The 18,222-nt window shown below is 46.3% G+C and overlaps 2 protein-coding genes and 1 pseudogene across 3 annotated transcripts in view; all 3 read right to left on the bottom strand.

Moving 5' to 3' along the window:
• LOC123994548 (carbohydrate sulfotransferase 11-like) overlaps positions 1-18,222 on the bottom strand; it is an 82,640-nt gene that overhangs the window by 11,738 nt on the left and 52,680 nt on the right. The gene's annotated exons all lie outside the window — the stretch shown is intronic.
• Positions 1,631-6,845, bottom strand: LOC123994544 (annotated as a pseudogene).
• LOC123994545 (E3 ubiquitin-protein ligase TRIM39-like) lies at positions 11,212-13,569 on the bottom strand. Its single transcript, XM_046297248.1, has 2 exons — positions 13,429-13,569; positions 11,212-13,242 (listed from the first exon to the last, which is right to left on the bottom strand). The coding sequence occupies exon 2, from the start codon at positions 13,238-13,240 to the stop codon at positions 11,603-11,605; it is 1,638 nt and encodes a 545-aa protein (XP_046153204.1). The 5' UTR covers positions 13,241-13,242; positions 13,429-13,569; the 3' UTR covers positions 11,212-11,602.

Genomic DNA, 18,222 nt, shown 5'->3' with positions numbered 1-18,222 from the left:
GAGAGATGGAGACAGAGACAGAGGGAGAGAGAGATGGAGACAGAGACAGAGACAGAGAGAGATGGAGACAGAGACAGAGACAGAGGGAGAGAGAGATGGAGACAGAGACAGAGACAGAGGGAGAGAGAGATGGAGACAGAGACAGAGGGAGAGGGAGAGAGAGATGGAGACAGAGACAGAGACAGAGGGAGAGAGAGATGGAGACAGAGGGAGAGAGAGATGGAGACAGAGACAGAGGGAGAGAGAGATGGAGACAGAGACAGAGAGAGATGGAGACAGAGACAGAGACAGAGGGAGAGAGAGATGGAGACAGAGACAGAGACAGAGACAGAGACAGAGGGAGAGAGAGATGGAGACAGAGACAGAGACAGAGGGAGAGAGAGATAGAGACAGAGACAGAGGGAGAGAGAGATGGAGACAGAGACAGAGGGAGAGAGAGATGGAGACAGAGACAGAGACAGAGGGAGAGAGAGATGGAGACAGAGACAGAGGGAGAGGGAGAGAGAGATGGAGACAGAGACAGAGACAGAGGGAGAGAGAGATGGAGACAATGACAGAGGGAGAGGGAGAGGGAGAGAGAGATGGAGACAGAGGGAGAGGGAGAGAGAGATGGAGACAGAGACAGAGACAGAGGGAGAGAGAGATGGAGACAGAGACAGAGGGAGAGAGAGATGGAGACAGAGACAGAGGGAGAGGGAGAGAGAGAGAGAGAGATGGAGACAGAGACAGAGGGAGAGAGAGATGGAGACAGAGGGAGAGAGAGATGGAGACAGAGACAGAGGGAGAGGGAGAGGGAGAGAGAGATGGAGACAGAGACAGAGACAGATACAGAGGGAGACAGAGACAGAGGGAGAGAGAGATGGAGACAGAGACAGAGACAGAGGGAGAGGGAGAGAGAGATGGAGACAGAGACAGAGGGAGAGAGAGATGGAGACCGAGACAGAGACAGAGGGAGAGAGAGATGGAGACAGAGACAGAGGGAGAGGGAGAGGGAGAGAGAGAAGGAGACAGAGGGAGAGGGAGAGAGAGACAGAGGGAGAGAGAGATGGAGACAGAGACAGAGACAGAGGGAGAGAGAGATGGAGACAGATACAGAGGGAGAGAGAGATGGAGACAGAGACAGAGACAGAGGGAGAGGGAGAGGGAGAGAGAGATGGAGACTGATACAGAGGGAGAGAGAGATGGAGACAGAGACAGAGACAGAGGGAGAGGGAGAGGGAGAGAGAGATGGAGAGAGAGAGAGATGGAGACAGAGGGAGAGGGAGAGAGAGTTGGAGACAGAGACAGAGACAGAGACAGAGGGACAGAGAGGGAGAGAGAGAGACAGAGAGAGAGAGAGAGTTGCTCTCCGTCTCTCCACACTGGTCTTACAACCAGCGATGTAGTGCAGCCGGTGTGACGCTCCCTCACTCTTTTCAATTTGACAATACACGGAGCGGGTCAAACTTTTTCTGAAAAATGTATTCTGATCAATTGTAAATAGATTATATTTAATTACGACTAAAATGTCATGAAAAACAAGATAATTACAAACCAAATAAAGATTTATTTGATGTCTTTGTGAGATTTTGATGGTTCGGATGGTTAGCTGAAGCTGAAAAGTCATAAAAGAAGACAGGATTTCACTAGGCAGGATTTGTGCTTTAATTGAAACAAGAACGGACAAGTGTGTTAACACCATCTGCTCTAATTCACTCACAAAACAGTCATTCAAGAAGATCTACATTCATATTCCCATGAAACTCATTGAGATCCATCAAATGGCTGACTTGGAGATGCAGTTTGGACGTTTCACCGGTTAAATGACTGACAATGATGGTGGCTTATTCCTAATGATATGTTTGAGGATATTAAAAATGGAACATTTTCTAGAGGAAATATGAGTGGGCATAGGCAGACGTTGCAATTGGCTGATGCATTTTATGCATCTTCTATACTGACAGGCTAATCATTGTCTACATCTGTCGGTACAAACATTGAGGAAATGATGATGTCATTTACAAAAAACTGCTCCAGCACCACTGTCTACACACATGGACCTGCATCTCAAGACTGTCTCAAAGGCAGATGTAATTTACATCCTGTGAGTAACGGCAGCCATTTTGTGCCCGTGCCCCCAGAATAGAAGCACTGCAGTTGGCAGGGTAACTGCTTTGCAGGCTAACAAACACTCAATCTCTCTCACTGCATTTATGATCCGTCTCTGTAGTCCATTTGGGCTCAAAACAATGTCCACCACACAGACTAAATATAGGCTAGTAGAGGTCTGGGTGCTCAGACCAGTGCTGCTGCTACCGTCAATACACAGGCTTACAGACACACACAACAACACACAGTTATGATGAAATACAATAGCTATATAAAGCAAGAGAACAGAACCTCTGTTTCACTGAATGACAACACCACAACCCAATCAGAACAACTTCCTGAATTCCCATCTCCGGATCTGTCCCTCCCTCCCTCCCACTAGCCTGTTTCCACGGTGATTAAGATTAATTTGCAGGATTCCCAGGAGGGAATTTGTAAGTCGCTCTGGATAAGAGCGTCTGCTAAATGACTTAAATGTAATGTAATGTAATGGAATAATCCCTCACACACCGTGTAACACAGAGGTGCTCCTGGCAGGAACGTAGGGAGAAAATGGAATCCAGTGTCTTTCTAAACTAACATGGGGCCTCATGCAAGACGAGGCCAAGAACCATGGACAAGCAGAGCCAACACACACATGCGCACACGCGCGCATGCACACACACACACACACACACACACACACACACACACACACACACACACACACACACACACACACACACACACACACACACACACACACACACACCTGAAACCAGATCCGCTACATCAGGGGCCCCAACTGGCAGAATTTGGCCCAAAGGGGGTTTTATTTGCACCCCCAAATTTTCGGAACAGGAAATGTATATACTATATACAGAGCCCTCCGTAATTATTGGGACAGTGAAGCATTTCTTCTTATTTTGTCTCTATACTCCAAAAGTTTGTATTTGAAATCAAACTATTACTATATGGTTAAAGTAAAGATGTTCTGCTTTTATTTGAGGGTATTTGTGTACATACTGGTTTCACCATTTAGAAATGACAACACTTTTTATACAGGGTCCCCCCATTTCAGGGGACCAAAAGTATTGTGACAAATTCACTTATATGTGTATTAGAGTAGTAAAAAGTTGAGTATTTGGTACCATATTCCTAGCACATAATGACAACATCGAACTTGTAACTCTACACATTTGTTAGATCCATTTGCTGTTTGTTTTGGTTGCGTTTCACACTATTTAGTACCAAATATAAATCATTTTGTAAATAATGTATTGTGTCATTTTGGAGCCACTTATAAAATAATAGAAGAGTTAAAAAAAAAAACTTTTACATTAATGTGGATGCTTCTATTATGACAGATAATCCTGAATGAATCGTGAATAAGGATGAGTGAGAAAGTTAGACGCACAAAATGCTAATTATTGTAATAGTGAGAGGTTCGCATGTCTTGGAAGCATGATATTTGTGTGTCTAAAATATTAATTGTGATGTATGACAACAGATTATTACTATTTTAGATGTATTTATTTTACTGGCCAGTTAGATTTTCAGATTAAAACTCAGTCTGTCATTGACAGGAGAGATGATCAGAGGGGCAGAGTTTTTACCATCATCATTAAGACATGGATTGAAGTATGGATATAGTTTCTCAGTGAAGGTGCAGCCAGTGAAAGAGTAGATATGAGACCTGGCCTCCACATCATAAAAGGAGACCTGACCCTCCTCATAATCCACAAACACCCCCACCTTCTGGGGCTTCTCTCTCAGGGAAAGGAGGACACTGGGGCTAGAAAGAGCCTTGTACTGTTCTCCATTCCTCAGCCAGACAGTCCAGTAGCCATTGCTAGGCTCAGTGTGATCTTCCCCTTCCTGTTGATGGACTCTCTGGCCACTCCTAAAACCCAGTCAGTCTTCCCCTTAACTGTCACCTCATAGTAGAATCTACCTGAAGAGAAACCCTCCTTTCCTAAGACATTTACACTTTTATCAGACCTCTTTGGGGTATTAGGACGATTCGTCCATGTGTCTCCATGTTTCACCTGTTTCCCATCCTCAGAAAGGATGGAATTGGGATGTGCTGTATCAGGGTCCAGAGTCACATCTACTGCATACTGCTGAATCCTCTTCAGTTTGACTTCAGGCAGCTTCTCCATCTTTTTATTCAGTGTCTCCTCCAGTTGAGACACAGCTCTCCTCACAGTCCCCACACACAGATCACTGTGAACACTGATTCTAGACCAGTCCTTGGTGGGTGGAGGGGTGCAGAGGGATGGACAGCTCTGTAGGAGGTGGAGGTGGTCCTCAGTGTGTGAAAGCTGCTCCAGTTCAGTGCTTCTCCTCTGTAGCTCAGTGATTTCCTGCTCCAGGTCTTTAATGAGCCCTTCAGCCTGCCTCTCTGCTGCTTTCTGCTTCTCCTCAATCACCTCAATGAGCTCAGTCTGGCTTCTCTCAACGGAGCGAACCAGAGCAGTGAAGACCTGTACACTGTCTGATATCTCCCTCTCTGCATCTTTCTGACTCAGATCTACTGAATGTTTGATCTCCTGAACCTTCTTCAGTCTCTCCTGGATCATCTGCTGTACTTCTGCCTCGGTCTTCCCCAGTTCAGCCATCTTCTCTCCATACCCTTCCTCTAGAGGGACAGTGTCATGAGTCATGTGGTCTGTTTTCAAGCACAAGACACAAACACACGTCTGGTCAGTCCTACAGAACAGCTCCAGGAGTCTGCCATGCGTCTTACACATCCTGTCTTCCAGGTTCTCCACAGGGTTGATCAGCTTGTGTCTCTTCAAGGCTGGGACTCTCTGATGAGGCTCCAGGTGAGTCTCACAGTAAGAGGTCTGACACACCAGACAGGACTTCAGGGCCTTGACCTTCATCCCAGTGCAGAAGTCACAGGACACTTCTACTATCATGGCAGAGCATTGGTCCGGGCTGCTGGTAGCTTTCACTTCAACTGTCTGTCTGAACTGAGCAGCCATCTCAGAAATGAAAGTATTGACGAACAGATCTGGTCTCTTATCAAAGGTTTTTTTACACATTGGACACTGGCACAGGTCACTGGTATCCCAGTATCCACTGATACAGGCCTTGCAGAAGTTGTGTCCACATGGAATCGAGACCGGCTCAGTGAACACATCCAGACAGATAGAGCACAGGAACTGCTCTTCAGACAGGAGACTGCTGGAGGTGGTCATATCTAGACAGAGACCAAAGGTGAAACCATAAAGCATTTCCTGGAATCAGTCAGCTCTTGATAGATTCAGCTTTAGAGTTGTCAATATTGTCTTACGTGATATTAACAAATCTTGATACATGATGTTACGACGTAGATACATCTTATAACTGTAGGATAAAAAGTGTAACATACAGTAGAATCTGGACAAGTAAGTCAATCTAGACGTTAAACACAGTAAAGCTTATCTTCAACTTAACTTTCCACGTCAATCTCTCTACTCACCTGTATGTTTTCGTTGGATAATATCTCTGTCCTTCCTGTTTGTGGTGTCAAAGGCTGGGAGAGTCAGAGTATAGTCTGAACGTATTGCTGTTTAATAGGTTTCTGAAGTGCTGGAGAGTTTGGTCTCGTACACAATATACTGTGTCTCTACTTTAGTTTTTCAGTTCAGCAAGTTGACGCCAATAATGCTCCTCCCCACCAGATGCTGCTGTGTGATACTCTTCCTGGAACAGTTAACCCTTTACATGGCTGAAGATGGAACTGCTGTGTGATACTCTTCCTGGAACAGTTAACCCTTTACATGGCTGAAGATGGAACTGCTGTGTGATACTCTTCCTGGAACAGTTAACCCTTTACATGGCTGAAGATGGAACTGCTGTGTGATACTCTTCCTGGAACAGTTAACCCTTTACATGGCTGAAGATGGAACTGCTGTGTGATACTCTTCCTGGAACAGTTAACCCTTTACATGGCTGAAGATGGAACTGCTGTGTGATACTCTTCCTGGAACAGTTAACCCTTTACATGGCTGAAGATGGAACTGCTGTGTGATACTCTTCCTGGAACAGTTAACCCTTTACATGGCTGAAGATGGAACTGCTGTGTGATACTCTTCCTGGAACAGTTAACCCTTTACATGGCTGAAGATGGAACTGCTGTGTGATACTCTTCCTGGAACAGTTAACCCTTTACATGGCTGAAGATGGAACTGCTGTGTGATACTCTTCCTGGAACAGTTAACCCTTTACATGGCTGAAGATGGAACTGCTGTGTGATACTCTTCCTGGAACAGTTAACCCTTTACATGGCTGAAGATGGAACTGCTGTGTGATACTCTTCCTGGAACAGTTAACCCTTTACATGGCTGAAGATGGAACTGCTGTGTGATACTCTTCCTGGAACAGTTAACCCTTTACATGGCTGAAGATGGAACTGCTGTGTGATACTCTTCCTGGAACAGTTAACCCTTTACATGGCTGAAGATGGGACTGTTCATATTGAATAAACCAGGACTAAAGTCAATACAGCTTTTACATTACTCTTCCTAGAATCACAATGTTTCAATCACTGCAGTCAACACACACACACACGCACACGCACACTCACACGCACACACTCACCATGTAGAGGACTGAGGGCAGTCTGTCTCTGAACCTCGCTGCTCTCCACTCCCACAGCCTAGCATTCACAGGCCACGCAGGCACCAATCACCCACACACATACACCCGCACCAAAGCACCAGCTCCCATCGGACAGGCAGGAGAAAACACAATACATTCTGCAGGAAGAAGTAGGCTTTCTTCCTCATACTAATCTCACCTGTAACTCCCCCTCCTCTCTTCCCTCTCTCTCTGTATTATAGAACCAGGAACCACTTGACATGAACTCTGCTCTGTGGCCACACACACTATAAACCCTGACAAGGTTACTGTTTTATGGGGTAAAATCTTATTTTCCACAGAGGGCAGACCAGGCGGTATGAGTTTTCCATGATGCCATTTATGAGGAGCAAGAACAGACAGAGAGCTGCCTGAAACCCTCTTACAGAGAAACAGTGTAACAAGGCTCCAGGTCAGTGAAATCCCATGAGAGGACAGAGAGAAAATATGGGAGAGTGGGAAGAAGAGAGGAGAATGAGAGTAGAGAGGGAGAGGGGAGGAGAGTGAGAGAGGGGAGGAGAGGGAGAGGGGAGGAGAGTGATTGGAGAGAGGGAGAGGGGAGGAGAGTGATTGGAGAGAGGGAGAGGAGAGTGATTGGAGAGAGGGAGAGGGGAGGAGAGGGAGAGGGGAGGAGAGTGATTGGAGAGAGGGAGAGGGGAGGAGAGTGATTGGAGAGAGGGAGAAGGGAGGAGATTGATTGGAGAGAGGGAGAGGGGAGGAGAGTGATTGGAGAGAGGGAGAGGGGAGGAGAGTGATTGGAGAGAGGGAGAGGGGAGGAGAGTGAGAGGAGAGGGAGAGGGGAGGAGAGTGATTGGAGAGAGGGAGAGGGGAGGAGAGTGATTGGAGAGAGGGAGAGGGGAGGAGAGTGAGAGGAGAGAGGGAGGAGAGGGAGAGGGGAGGAGAGTGATTGGAGAGAGGGAGGGGGAGAGTGAGAGGAGAGAGGGAGGAGAGAGGGAGGAGAGGGAGAGAGGAGAGAGGAAGGAGAGGGAGAGGGAGAGGAGAGAGGGAGGAGAGTGAGAGGAGAGAGGGAGAGGGGAGGAGAGTGAGAGAGGGGAGGAGAGTGAGAGGGGAGAGGGAGAGGGAGGGAGAGGGGAGGAGAGTGATTGGAGAGGGGAGGAGAGTGAATGGAGAGAGGGAGAGGAGAGTGATTGGAGAGAGGGAGAGGGGAGGAGAGGGAGAGGGGAGGAGAGTGATTGGAGAGAGGGAGAGGGGAGGAGAGTGATTGGAGAGAGGGAGAGGGGAGGAGAGTGATTGGAGAGAGGGAGAAGGGAGGAGAGTGATTGGAGAGAGGGAGAGGGGAGGAGAGTGATTGGAGAGAGGGAGAGGGGAGGAGAGAGGGAGGAGAGGGAGAGTGAGAGGGGAGAGGGAGGAGAGGGAGAAGAGAGAGGGAGGAGAGTGAGAGGAGAGAGGGAGGAGAGGGAGAGGGGAGAGGGAGGAGAGGGAGAGGGAGAGTGAGAGGAGAGAGGGAGGAGAGGGAGAGGAGAGAGGGAGGAGAGGGAGAGTGAGAGGAGAGAGGGAGAGTGAGAGGAGAGAGGGAGAGTGAGAGGAGAGAGGAGAGAGGGAGGAGAGGGAGAGTGAGAGTGAGAGGAGAGAGGGAGAAGAGAGAGGGAGGAGAGGGAGAGGGAGCTCTGTTGAAAGGGAGCCATGTCTCTTACCAGACAACACAGGAAGTCTCCACTGTCTCTGACCAGACAACACAGGAAGTCTCCACTGTCTCTGACCAGACAACACAGGAAGTCTCCACTGTCTCTGACTAGACAACACAGGAAGTCTCCACTGTCTCTGACCAGACAACACAGGCACATATACACACACACAAACAAATGTTTCAGTTTTAAAGCAAATTTTCTTCAATTCTACAAATTTGACCACAGGTAGATTTTTTGGGGTGCAGTTTTAGAGCTAATCCCCTGCAATTCTACACAAAAATGTTACCTGACATGAGTTAATTGAGTGACTGTCAGTGACGAACGAGAAACATTTCTTGACAAATTGTAAGCAAATTTGGAAATCGCACCTTGTGTATTCTACTAGTCCAACTTCTCAACAGTAAGTTGAGCCCCCGAGTGAAATCAATGATATATGGAATGGATAAAAGGATTGACAGTCCATAATTTGAACCTATAGGCTACATTGTGGTTTACTATACATACATTGTTTACAAACAATGGAGTAAACCAATGTACTAATTTGAGGTTATCAATGATATTATTCAATAATCAATGGATATAGAGCAGGGCTCTCCAATCCTGTTCCTGGAGAGCTACAGTCATGTAGGTTTTAACTCCAACCCTGTTCCTGGAGAGCTACAGTCATGTAGGTTTTCACTCCAACCCTGTTTCTGGAGAGCTACCATCATGTAGGTTTTCACTCCAACCCTGTTTCTGGAGAGCTACAGTCATGTAGGTTTTCACTCCAACCCTGTTTCTGGAGAGCTACCGTCATGTAGGTTTTCACTCCAACCCTGTTTCTGGAGAGCTACAGTCATGTAGGTTTTCACTCCAACCCTGTTTCTGGAGAGCTACCGTCATGTAGGTTTTAACTCCAACCTTGTTGCTGGAGAGCTACAGTCATGTAGGTTTTCACTCCAACCCTGTTCCTGGAGAGCTACAGTCATGTAGGTTTTCACTCCAACCCTCTTCCTGGAGAGCTACCATCATGTAGGTTTTCACTCCAACCCTGTTCCTGGAGAGCTGCAGTCGGCGTGCACCTACCACTCCATCCACCATACGGGTCAGTCGGCGTGCACCTACCACTCCATCCACCATACGGGTGAGTCGGCGTGCACCTACCACTCCATCCACCATACGGGTCAGTCGGCGTGCACCTACCACTCCATCCACCATACGGGTCAGTCGGCGTGCACCTACCACTCCATCCACCATACGGGTCAGTCGGCGTGCACCTACCACTCCATCCACCATACGGGTCAGTCGGCGTGCACCTACCACTCCATCCACCATACGGGTCAGTCGGCGTGCACCTACCACTCCATCCACCATACAGGTCAGTCGGCGTGCACCAACCACTCCATCCACCATACGGGTCAGTCAGCGTGCACCAACCACTCCATCCACCATACGGGTCAGTCAGCGTGCACCTACCACTCCATCCACCATACAGGTCAGTCAGCGTGCACCAAACCCTGCATCTATTTCTTCAGTTACGTCCTTGAGACTCACTTCTAGCGCCACTCAGGAGATGACCCCCTTGATAGGTGCCCTGCTTCACAGATCCACACACATATAACACATTACAATTCAATATCATTTTCAGGTGCAAAGCACACACTTTCTGCTCCTTGGACACACAAAACCCCAAATAAACCAATTTCTTGTTATTTTCACTTCAAACCCGATCTCCCAGGTATCTCGGTCAATCAAGAACCCTGACTGACTAAAGAACTGTCAGAACTAGGCTTGGACTTACTAGACTCCACGACCACTTTACTTCTGGTTTCCCTTTCTGTTTACCATTGTAATCTATTCCTTCTCACACTCATCACTCGACGCTCCATCACCTTAAAAAAAACTGCCATGTGCTTTAATCTTCCTGGAATAGAATTAAAGGGCAACTCCACCACTTGTCAACCTCATTTGCATTTTCTCCAGCACAATACCAGTGTCAACGTAGACTACATGACCAAAAATGTGGACACATGCTACTATGAAGTTGGTCCCCCCTTTGCTGCTATACCAACCTCCACTCTTCTGGAAAGACTTTCCACTAGATGTTGGAACATGCTGCTGGGACTTGCTTCCATTCAGCCACAAGAGCATCAGAGAGGTCGGACACTGATGTTGTGTTAAAAAGTTCTACACGGTGTAGAAATTAAAAACATTTAAAAAACAGTGATTTTCAAACACTCTGAGATTCGCAGTGACATGGGGAGCTGGAAAATACCCTCCTTCTGACTAGAAACTCATTGCAGGTTTTACAGGTTTTTAAAATGTTTAATCCTACAGAGAAGCATTTTTTTTAGGAACTTTCTTCTCATATTTTTAACCAACCATCATAGAAACACACCGTTTTCACATAATATTACGTAGACACTGGTTTGGTGCTGGATAGGATGAATAGGAGGTTGAAAAGTGGCAGAATTGCCCTTTAACCCTTTACATGGCTGAACTCCTTCTCTCTCAGGTGCTTATGTACATCTGTTTAGAGTTTGGATTGATGACATAGCATGGGTTTGATGTCAACAATCAGATGTCCTGTCGTATTTCTCTGTCTCTCTTTCATTCCTCTTCATTCATTCCCTCACTTATTATCTTACTCTATTCACAATGAATGTGCAGACAGACAATGTGCCATAACAGGTGACTATTTGTAAAAGCATGAAAATGGATCTTTGATAATTGCGGTGACGAGACAGCAAAACCCTGGAAACAGACCATTTCCATATGATATCAACATCGGACACCTCAGCTTACCTCCACTATTCCAAACTGATGTCATAGCCGTCACTATTGTAAACATCTGGGACAGCAGGACTACTAGAAATAAAGCAAATTGTCAATATTAAACTAGATTTTATTTTCATAAAGTCCTGAATGTGACTCCATGCACATCCCAGTTCATTATAGGTGGATCAACAGAGATATACAGTGCAAACAATACATGAGCTAAATAACAAACATATTGCTTATATTATCTCACGATCAGAACTTCCCCAGAAATGTAACTCTCAGATATGAATCATACCTTGTTATGAGCCTGGAGAGATGTTTTCATATCTTACAATGCTGCTGCATACAGTAGGCTACTCATCATGTCTAACAGACTGATATGATGCTGTTGATAACAAACAACAACCGCGCCGGTATTAACATTACAGTGAAATGTTCTCTGTGATGTAGGACAACAGATTAAATGTACATAACTTTGTAGATGTTCAAGTTAAAAGTCATTCTGTCTGATTGACAGGAGAGATGATCAGAGGGGCAGAGTTTTTACCATCATCATTAAGACATTGATTGAAGAATGGATATAGTTTCTCAGTGAAGGTGCAGCCAGTGAAAGAGTAGATATGAGACCTGGCCTCCACATCATAAAAGGAGACCTGACCCTCCTCATAATCCACAAACACCCCCACCTTCTGGGGCTTCTCTCTCAGGGAGAGGAGGACACTGGCTTTAGCACGAACGTTGTATTCTCCATTCCTCCGGCAGACAGTCCAGTATCCATTCTTAGTGCTCAGTGTGATCTTCCCCTTCCTGTTGATGGACTCTCTGGCCACTCCTAAATCCCAGTCAGTCTTCCCCTTAACTGTCACCTCATAGTAGAATCTACCTGAAGAGAAACCCTCCTTTCCCAAGATACAGAGACAGTTGGAAAACCTAACTGGCTTGTCTGGGAGATGTTGTTTTGTATCTCCATCTTTCACCTGTTTCCCATCCTCAGAAAGGATGAAATTGGGATGTGCTGTATCAGGGTCCAGAGTCACATCCACTGCATACTGCTGAATCCTCTTCAACTCAGCATCACACAACTTCTTCACTTCACACAAAATGGTCTCCTCCACTTGAGACACAGCTCTCCTCACAGTCCCCACACACATATCACTGTGAACACTGATTCTAGACCAGTCCTTGGTGGGTGGAGGGGTGCAGAGGGATGGACAGCTCTGTAGGAGGTGGAGGTGGTCCTCAGTGTGTGAGAGCTGCTCCAGTTCAGTGCTTCTCCTCTGTAGCTCAGTGATTTCCTGCTCCAGGTCTTTAATGAGCCCTTCAGCCTGCCTCTCTGCTGCTTTCTGCTTCTCCTCAATCACCTCAATGAGCTCAGTCTGGCTTCTCTCAACGGAGCGAACCAGAGCAGTGAAGACCTGTACACTGTCTGATATCTCCCTCTCTGCATCTTTCTGACTCAGATCTACTGAATGTTTGATCTCCTGAACCTTCTTCAGTCTCTCCTGGATCATCTGCTGCACTTCTGCCTCAGTCTTCCCCAGTTCAGCCTTCCTCTCTCCATACACTTCCTCTAGAGGGACAGTGTCATGAGTCTTGTGGTCTGTCTCAGTACAGAATTGACACACACACGTCTGGTCAGTCCTACAGAACAGCTCTAGAGGTCTGTCGTGCGTCTTACACATCCTGTCTTCCAGGTTCTCCACAGGGTTGATCAGCTTGTGTCTCTTAAAGGCTGGGACTCTCTGATGAGGCTCCAGGTGAGTCTCACAGTAAGAGGTCTGACACACCAGACAGGACTTCAGGGCCTTGACCTTCATCCCAGTGCAGAAGTCACAGGACACTTCTACTATCATGGCAGAGCATTGGTCTGGGCTGCTGGTAGCTTTCACTTCAACTGTCTGTCTGAACTGAGCAGCCATCTCAGAAATGAAAGTATTGACGAACAGATCTGGTCTCTTATCAAAGGTTTTTTTACACATTGGACACTGGCACAGGTCACTGGTATCCCAGTATCCACTGATACAGGCCTTGCAGAAGTTGTGTCCACATGGAATCGAGACCGGCTCAGTGAACACATCCAGACAGATAGAGCACAGGAACTGCTCTTCAGACAGGAGACTGCTGGAGGTGGTCATATCTAGACAGAAACCATAAAGCATTTTCTAGAATTCAGTTTAGGACAACATTAACCAATCATAGATGCTGTAACAATATAGATACAAGTCCTTTAAGTATGAATAGTTGAACATACTGTAGATAAAAGGGAAATAGAAGACAAACATGGTAAAGCATATATTAACTGTCCATAATGATTTCTATTCACCTGCATGCGTTTGTGGATACGGTTCTTTCTGTTTGTGGTGCCACAGATATAGGAGTCTCAGCGTCTAGCTGTTTATAAAGTTTGTTCCCTGTCCTGTCCAAAATAGTCTGTATGTCTCTCTACAGTTTCGCTTCAGCAAAGTCATGTTGGGAGGCTCCTCCCCAACTGATACTGCTGTGTGCTTTTCACTTCCTGGATTAGAGTTAACCCTTTACATGGCTGTTGTCTGTATCTGATGAATTCATACCTATCGTTTCAATATTGTTACCCATGAAGGCACCACAGCTTCATCTCCTATATTCTTTCAAGAATAATGGTCAGTGACACTATGAATCACTAGTCTTCATTTATGGAGAGAGATGAGGGAGAGAGAATGTGATATACTGTAATGAGCTCTTCCAAAATGTCTTCCATTTCCAATAACGTACCCCCTCCTAACACACACACACACACACACACACACACACACACACACACACACACGCACGCACACACACACACACACACACACACACACACACACACACACACACACACACACACACACACACACACACACACACACACACACACACACACACACACACACACACACACACCGTGTAGAGGACTTGTGGCAGTCTGTCTCTCACAGCCTGGCATTCACAGGCCACACAGGCATTCAGCTGACAGTGTACCAATCAAACACATACAACATACACACACACACACACACACACACACACACACACACACACACACATGGACACACACACAAGTCTATATACATTGGTTTAAAAGGCATGACACACACACACACACACACACACACACACACACACACACACACACACACACACACACACACACACACACACACAGCGTGTAGAGGACTTGTGGTATCCAACAGTCTGTCTCTCACAGCCTGGCATTCACAGGCCACACAGGCATTCAGCTGACAGTGTACCAATCAAACACATACAACATACACACACACACACACACACACACACACACACACACACACACACACACACACAGTCTAACACACACACACACACACACTACACACACACACACACACACACATTTAACACACACACACACATGACAGGTGTATAGTATCACAGTCTACCAGTGTAGAGGACTTGTGGCAGTCTGTCTCTCACAGCCTGGCATTCACAGGCCACACAGGCATTCATCTGACAGTGTACCAATCAAACACATACAACATACACACACACACACACCGTTGCAGGGGCATCGCTCACATTAGGAGACACCTGATTCTACAGCACCAGCTCACATCATCAGACAGGCAGGAGAAAACACAATACATTCTGCAGGAAGAAGTAAGCTCTCTTCATCATACTAATCTCACCTGTAACTCCCCCTCCTCTCTTCCCTCTCTCTCTGTATTATAGAACCAGGAACCACTTGACATAAACTCTGCTCTGTGGCCACACACACTATAAACACTGACAAGGTTACTGTTTTATGGGGTAAAATCTTATTTTCCACAGAGGGCAGACCAGGCGGTATGAATTTTCCATGATGCCATTTATGAGGAGCAAGACCAGACAGAGAGCTGCCTGAAACCCTCTTACAGAGAAACAGTGTAACAAGGCTCCAGGTCAGTGAAATCCCATGAGAGGACAGAGAGAAAAAGATGAGAGAGAGGGAATTAGAGAGGAGAGTGAGAGGAGAGAGGGAGAGGGGAGGAGATATATTGGAGAGAGGGAGAGGGGAGGAGAGTGATTGGAGAGGGAAAGAGGGAAGGAGAGTGATTGGAGAGAGGGAAGAAGAGATGAGAGGGAGAGGAGAGAGGGAGAGGGGACCAGAGAGAGTGATTGGAGAGAGTCTACCAGGAAGACAGAGTCTAGCAGAGGGAGAGGAGAGAGGACATGACAGAAGAGAGGAGAGGGAGATAGTAGGAGAGTGATTGGAGAGAGGTGTAGGATAGTGATTGGAGAGAGGGACAGGTGTAGTATGATTGGACAGAGGGAGAGGGGAGGAGAGAGTGATTGGACAGTCTAAGAGGAGAGAGGAAAGGGAGAGGAGAGAGGGAGGAGAGGGGAGGAGAGTCTTGGAGAGGACCAGGAGAAGGGAGGAGAGTGATTGGAGAGAGGGAGAGGAGAGAGGGAGAGGGAGGAGAGTGATTGGAGAGAGGGAGAGGTGTAGAGAGGAGAGGACAGGTGTAGAGGGAGAGGGACAGGGAGGAGAGTGATTGGAGAGTCTAGGAGAGGGGAGGATAGGGAGACAGTGCCCTGGTGAAAGGGAGCAATGTTTATGCCAGCAGCACAACACAGGAAGTTTCCACTGCATGTGACCGGCCAGCACACACACTACACACACACACACACACACACACACAGGTGTATAGTATCTACACACACACACCAGAGACATCACACACACACACACACACACACACACACACACACACACACACACATCTACAGTCACACACACACACACACACACACACACACACACACACACACACACACACACACACAAAAGGACTAAGTGAGGTCACACTGAGACCACACCCTGAGATGGCCGATTTAGATAAGTGGAGTGTAGGATATCTAATACCCCCACTATCCCATCTCTCCCTGCCCCACTGACACTAAATACCTGTAACCAGAGAATAGAGACAGGTTCTCATGGGAAAGAGAACCAGAGAGAATGAAAGGGAGAATGAAAGTGAGAGAGAGAGAGAAAGATAAGGAAAGAGAGAGAGAAATTGAGAGGGAGCTCCTGTGAAAATAAACCCAGTATTTTTCCACTGCCTCCAGTCTAACAAAGTTTTATTTTTCTATTTTTTAAATTTCACCTTTATTTAACCAGGTAGGCTAGTTGAGAACAAGTTCTCATTTGCAACTGCGACCTGGCCAAGATAAAGCATAGCAGTGTGAACAGACAACACAGAGTTACACATGGAGTAAACAATTAACAAGTCAATAACACAATAGGAAAAAAAGGGGAGTCTATATACATTGTGTGCAAAAGGCATGAGGAGGTAGGCGAATAATTACAATTTTGCAGATTAACACTGGAGTGATAAATGATCAGATGGTCATGTACAGGTAGAGATATTGGTGTGCAAAAGAGCAGAAAAGTAAATAAATAAAAACAGTATGGGGATGAGGTAGATAAATTGGGTGGGCTATTTGCCGATAGACTATGTACAGCTGCAGCGATCGGTTAGCTGCTCAGATAGCAGATGTTTAAAGTTGGTGAGGGAGATAAAAGTCTCCAACTTCAGCGATTTTTGCAATTTGTTCCAGTCACAGGCAGCAGAGAACTGGAACAAAAGGCGGCCAAATTAGGTGTTGGCTTTAGGGATGATCAGTGAGATACACCTGCTGGAGACATGACAGGTGTATAGTATCTACAGTCTACCAGAGACATGACAGGTGTATCGTATCTACAGTCTACCAGAGGACCAGAGACATGACAGGTGTATAGTATCTACAGTCTACCAGAGGACCAGAGACATGACAGGTGTATAGTATCTACAGTCTACCAGAGACATGACAGGTGTATAGTATCTACAGTCTACCAGAGGACCAGAGACATGACAGGTGTATAGTATCTACAGTCTACCAGAGGACCAGACATGACAGGTGTATAGTATCTACAGTCTACCAGAGGACAGGTGTATAGTATCTACAGTCTACCAGAGGACCAGAGACATGACAGGTGTATAGTATCTACAGTCTACCAGAGACATGACAGGTGTATAGTATCTACAGTCTACCAGAGACATGACAGGTGTATAGTATCTACAGTCTACCAGAGACATGACAGGTGTATAGTATCTACAGTCTACCAGAGAACCAGAGACATGACAGGTGTATAGTATCTACAGTCTACCAGAGAACCAGAGACATGACAGGTGTATAGTATCTACAGTCTACCAGAGACATGACAGGTGTATAGTATCTACAGTCTACCAGAGACATGACAGGTGTATAGTATCTACAGTCTACCAGAGAACCAGAGACATGACAGGTGTATAGTATCTACAGTCTACCAGAGACATGACAGTCTAAGTATGTTACAGTCTACCAGAGAACCAGAGACATGACAGGTGTATAGTATCTACAGTCTACCAGAGAACCAGAACATGACAGGTGTATAGTATCTTTACAAGACATGACAGGTGTATAGTATCTACAGTCTAAAGAACCAGAGACATGACAGGTGTATGTATCTAGAGGACCAGAGTGGGGTTTCATGACAGGTGTATAGTATTGACTACCAGAGACATGACAGGTGTAGTCTACCAGACAGTGACCTGGCTGAGCGGGACCAGAGAGGCCAGAGACATGACAGGTGGATGTATCAGTTTGGGTGTACAGTCTATCAGAGCCTGAGACATGACAGGTGTATAGTATCTACAGTCTACCAGAGACATGACAGGTGTATAGTATCTACAGTCTACCAGAGGACCAGAGACATGACAGGTGTATAGTATCTACAGTCTACCAGAGACCAGAGACAGGTGTATAGTATGACAGTCTACCAGAGACAGACAGGTGTATAGTAATGGCACAGTCTACCAGAGACATGACAGGTGTATAGTATCTACAGTCTACCAGAGACCAGAGACATGACAGGTGTATAGTATCTACAGTCTACCAGAGACATGACAGGTGTATAGTATCTACAGTCTACCAGAGGACCAGAGACATGACAGGTGTATAGTATCTACAGTCTACCAGAGACCAGAGACATGACAGGTGTATAGTATCTGTATAGTACAGTCTACCAGAGACATGACAGGTGTATAGTATCTACAGTCTA

The sequence above is a fragment of the Oncorhynchus gorbuscha genome, linkage group LG14 (assembly GCF_021184085.1).
Source record: "Oncorhynchus gorbuscha isolate QuinsamMale2020 ecotype Even-year linkage group LG14, OgorEven_v1.0, whole genome shotgun sequence".
Classification (NCBI taxonomy): Eukaryota; Metazoa; Chordata; class Actinopteri; order Salmoniformes; family Salmonidae; genus Oncorhynchus; species Oncorhynchus gorbuscha.
This window is presented reverse-complemented; position numbering and strand designations above follow the sequence as displayed.

What these genes read in the sequence shown, in the direction of transcription:
- LOC123994545 (XM_046297248.1), bottom strand. Translation starts at nt 13,240, where the DNA reads ATGACCACCTCCAGCAGTCTCCTGTCTGAAGAGCAGTTCCTGTGCTCT.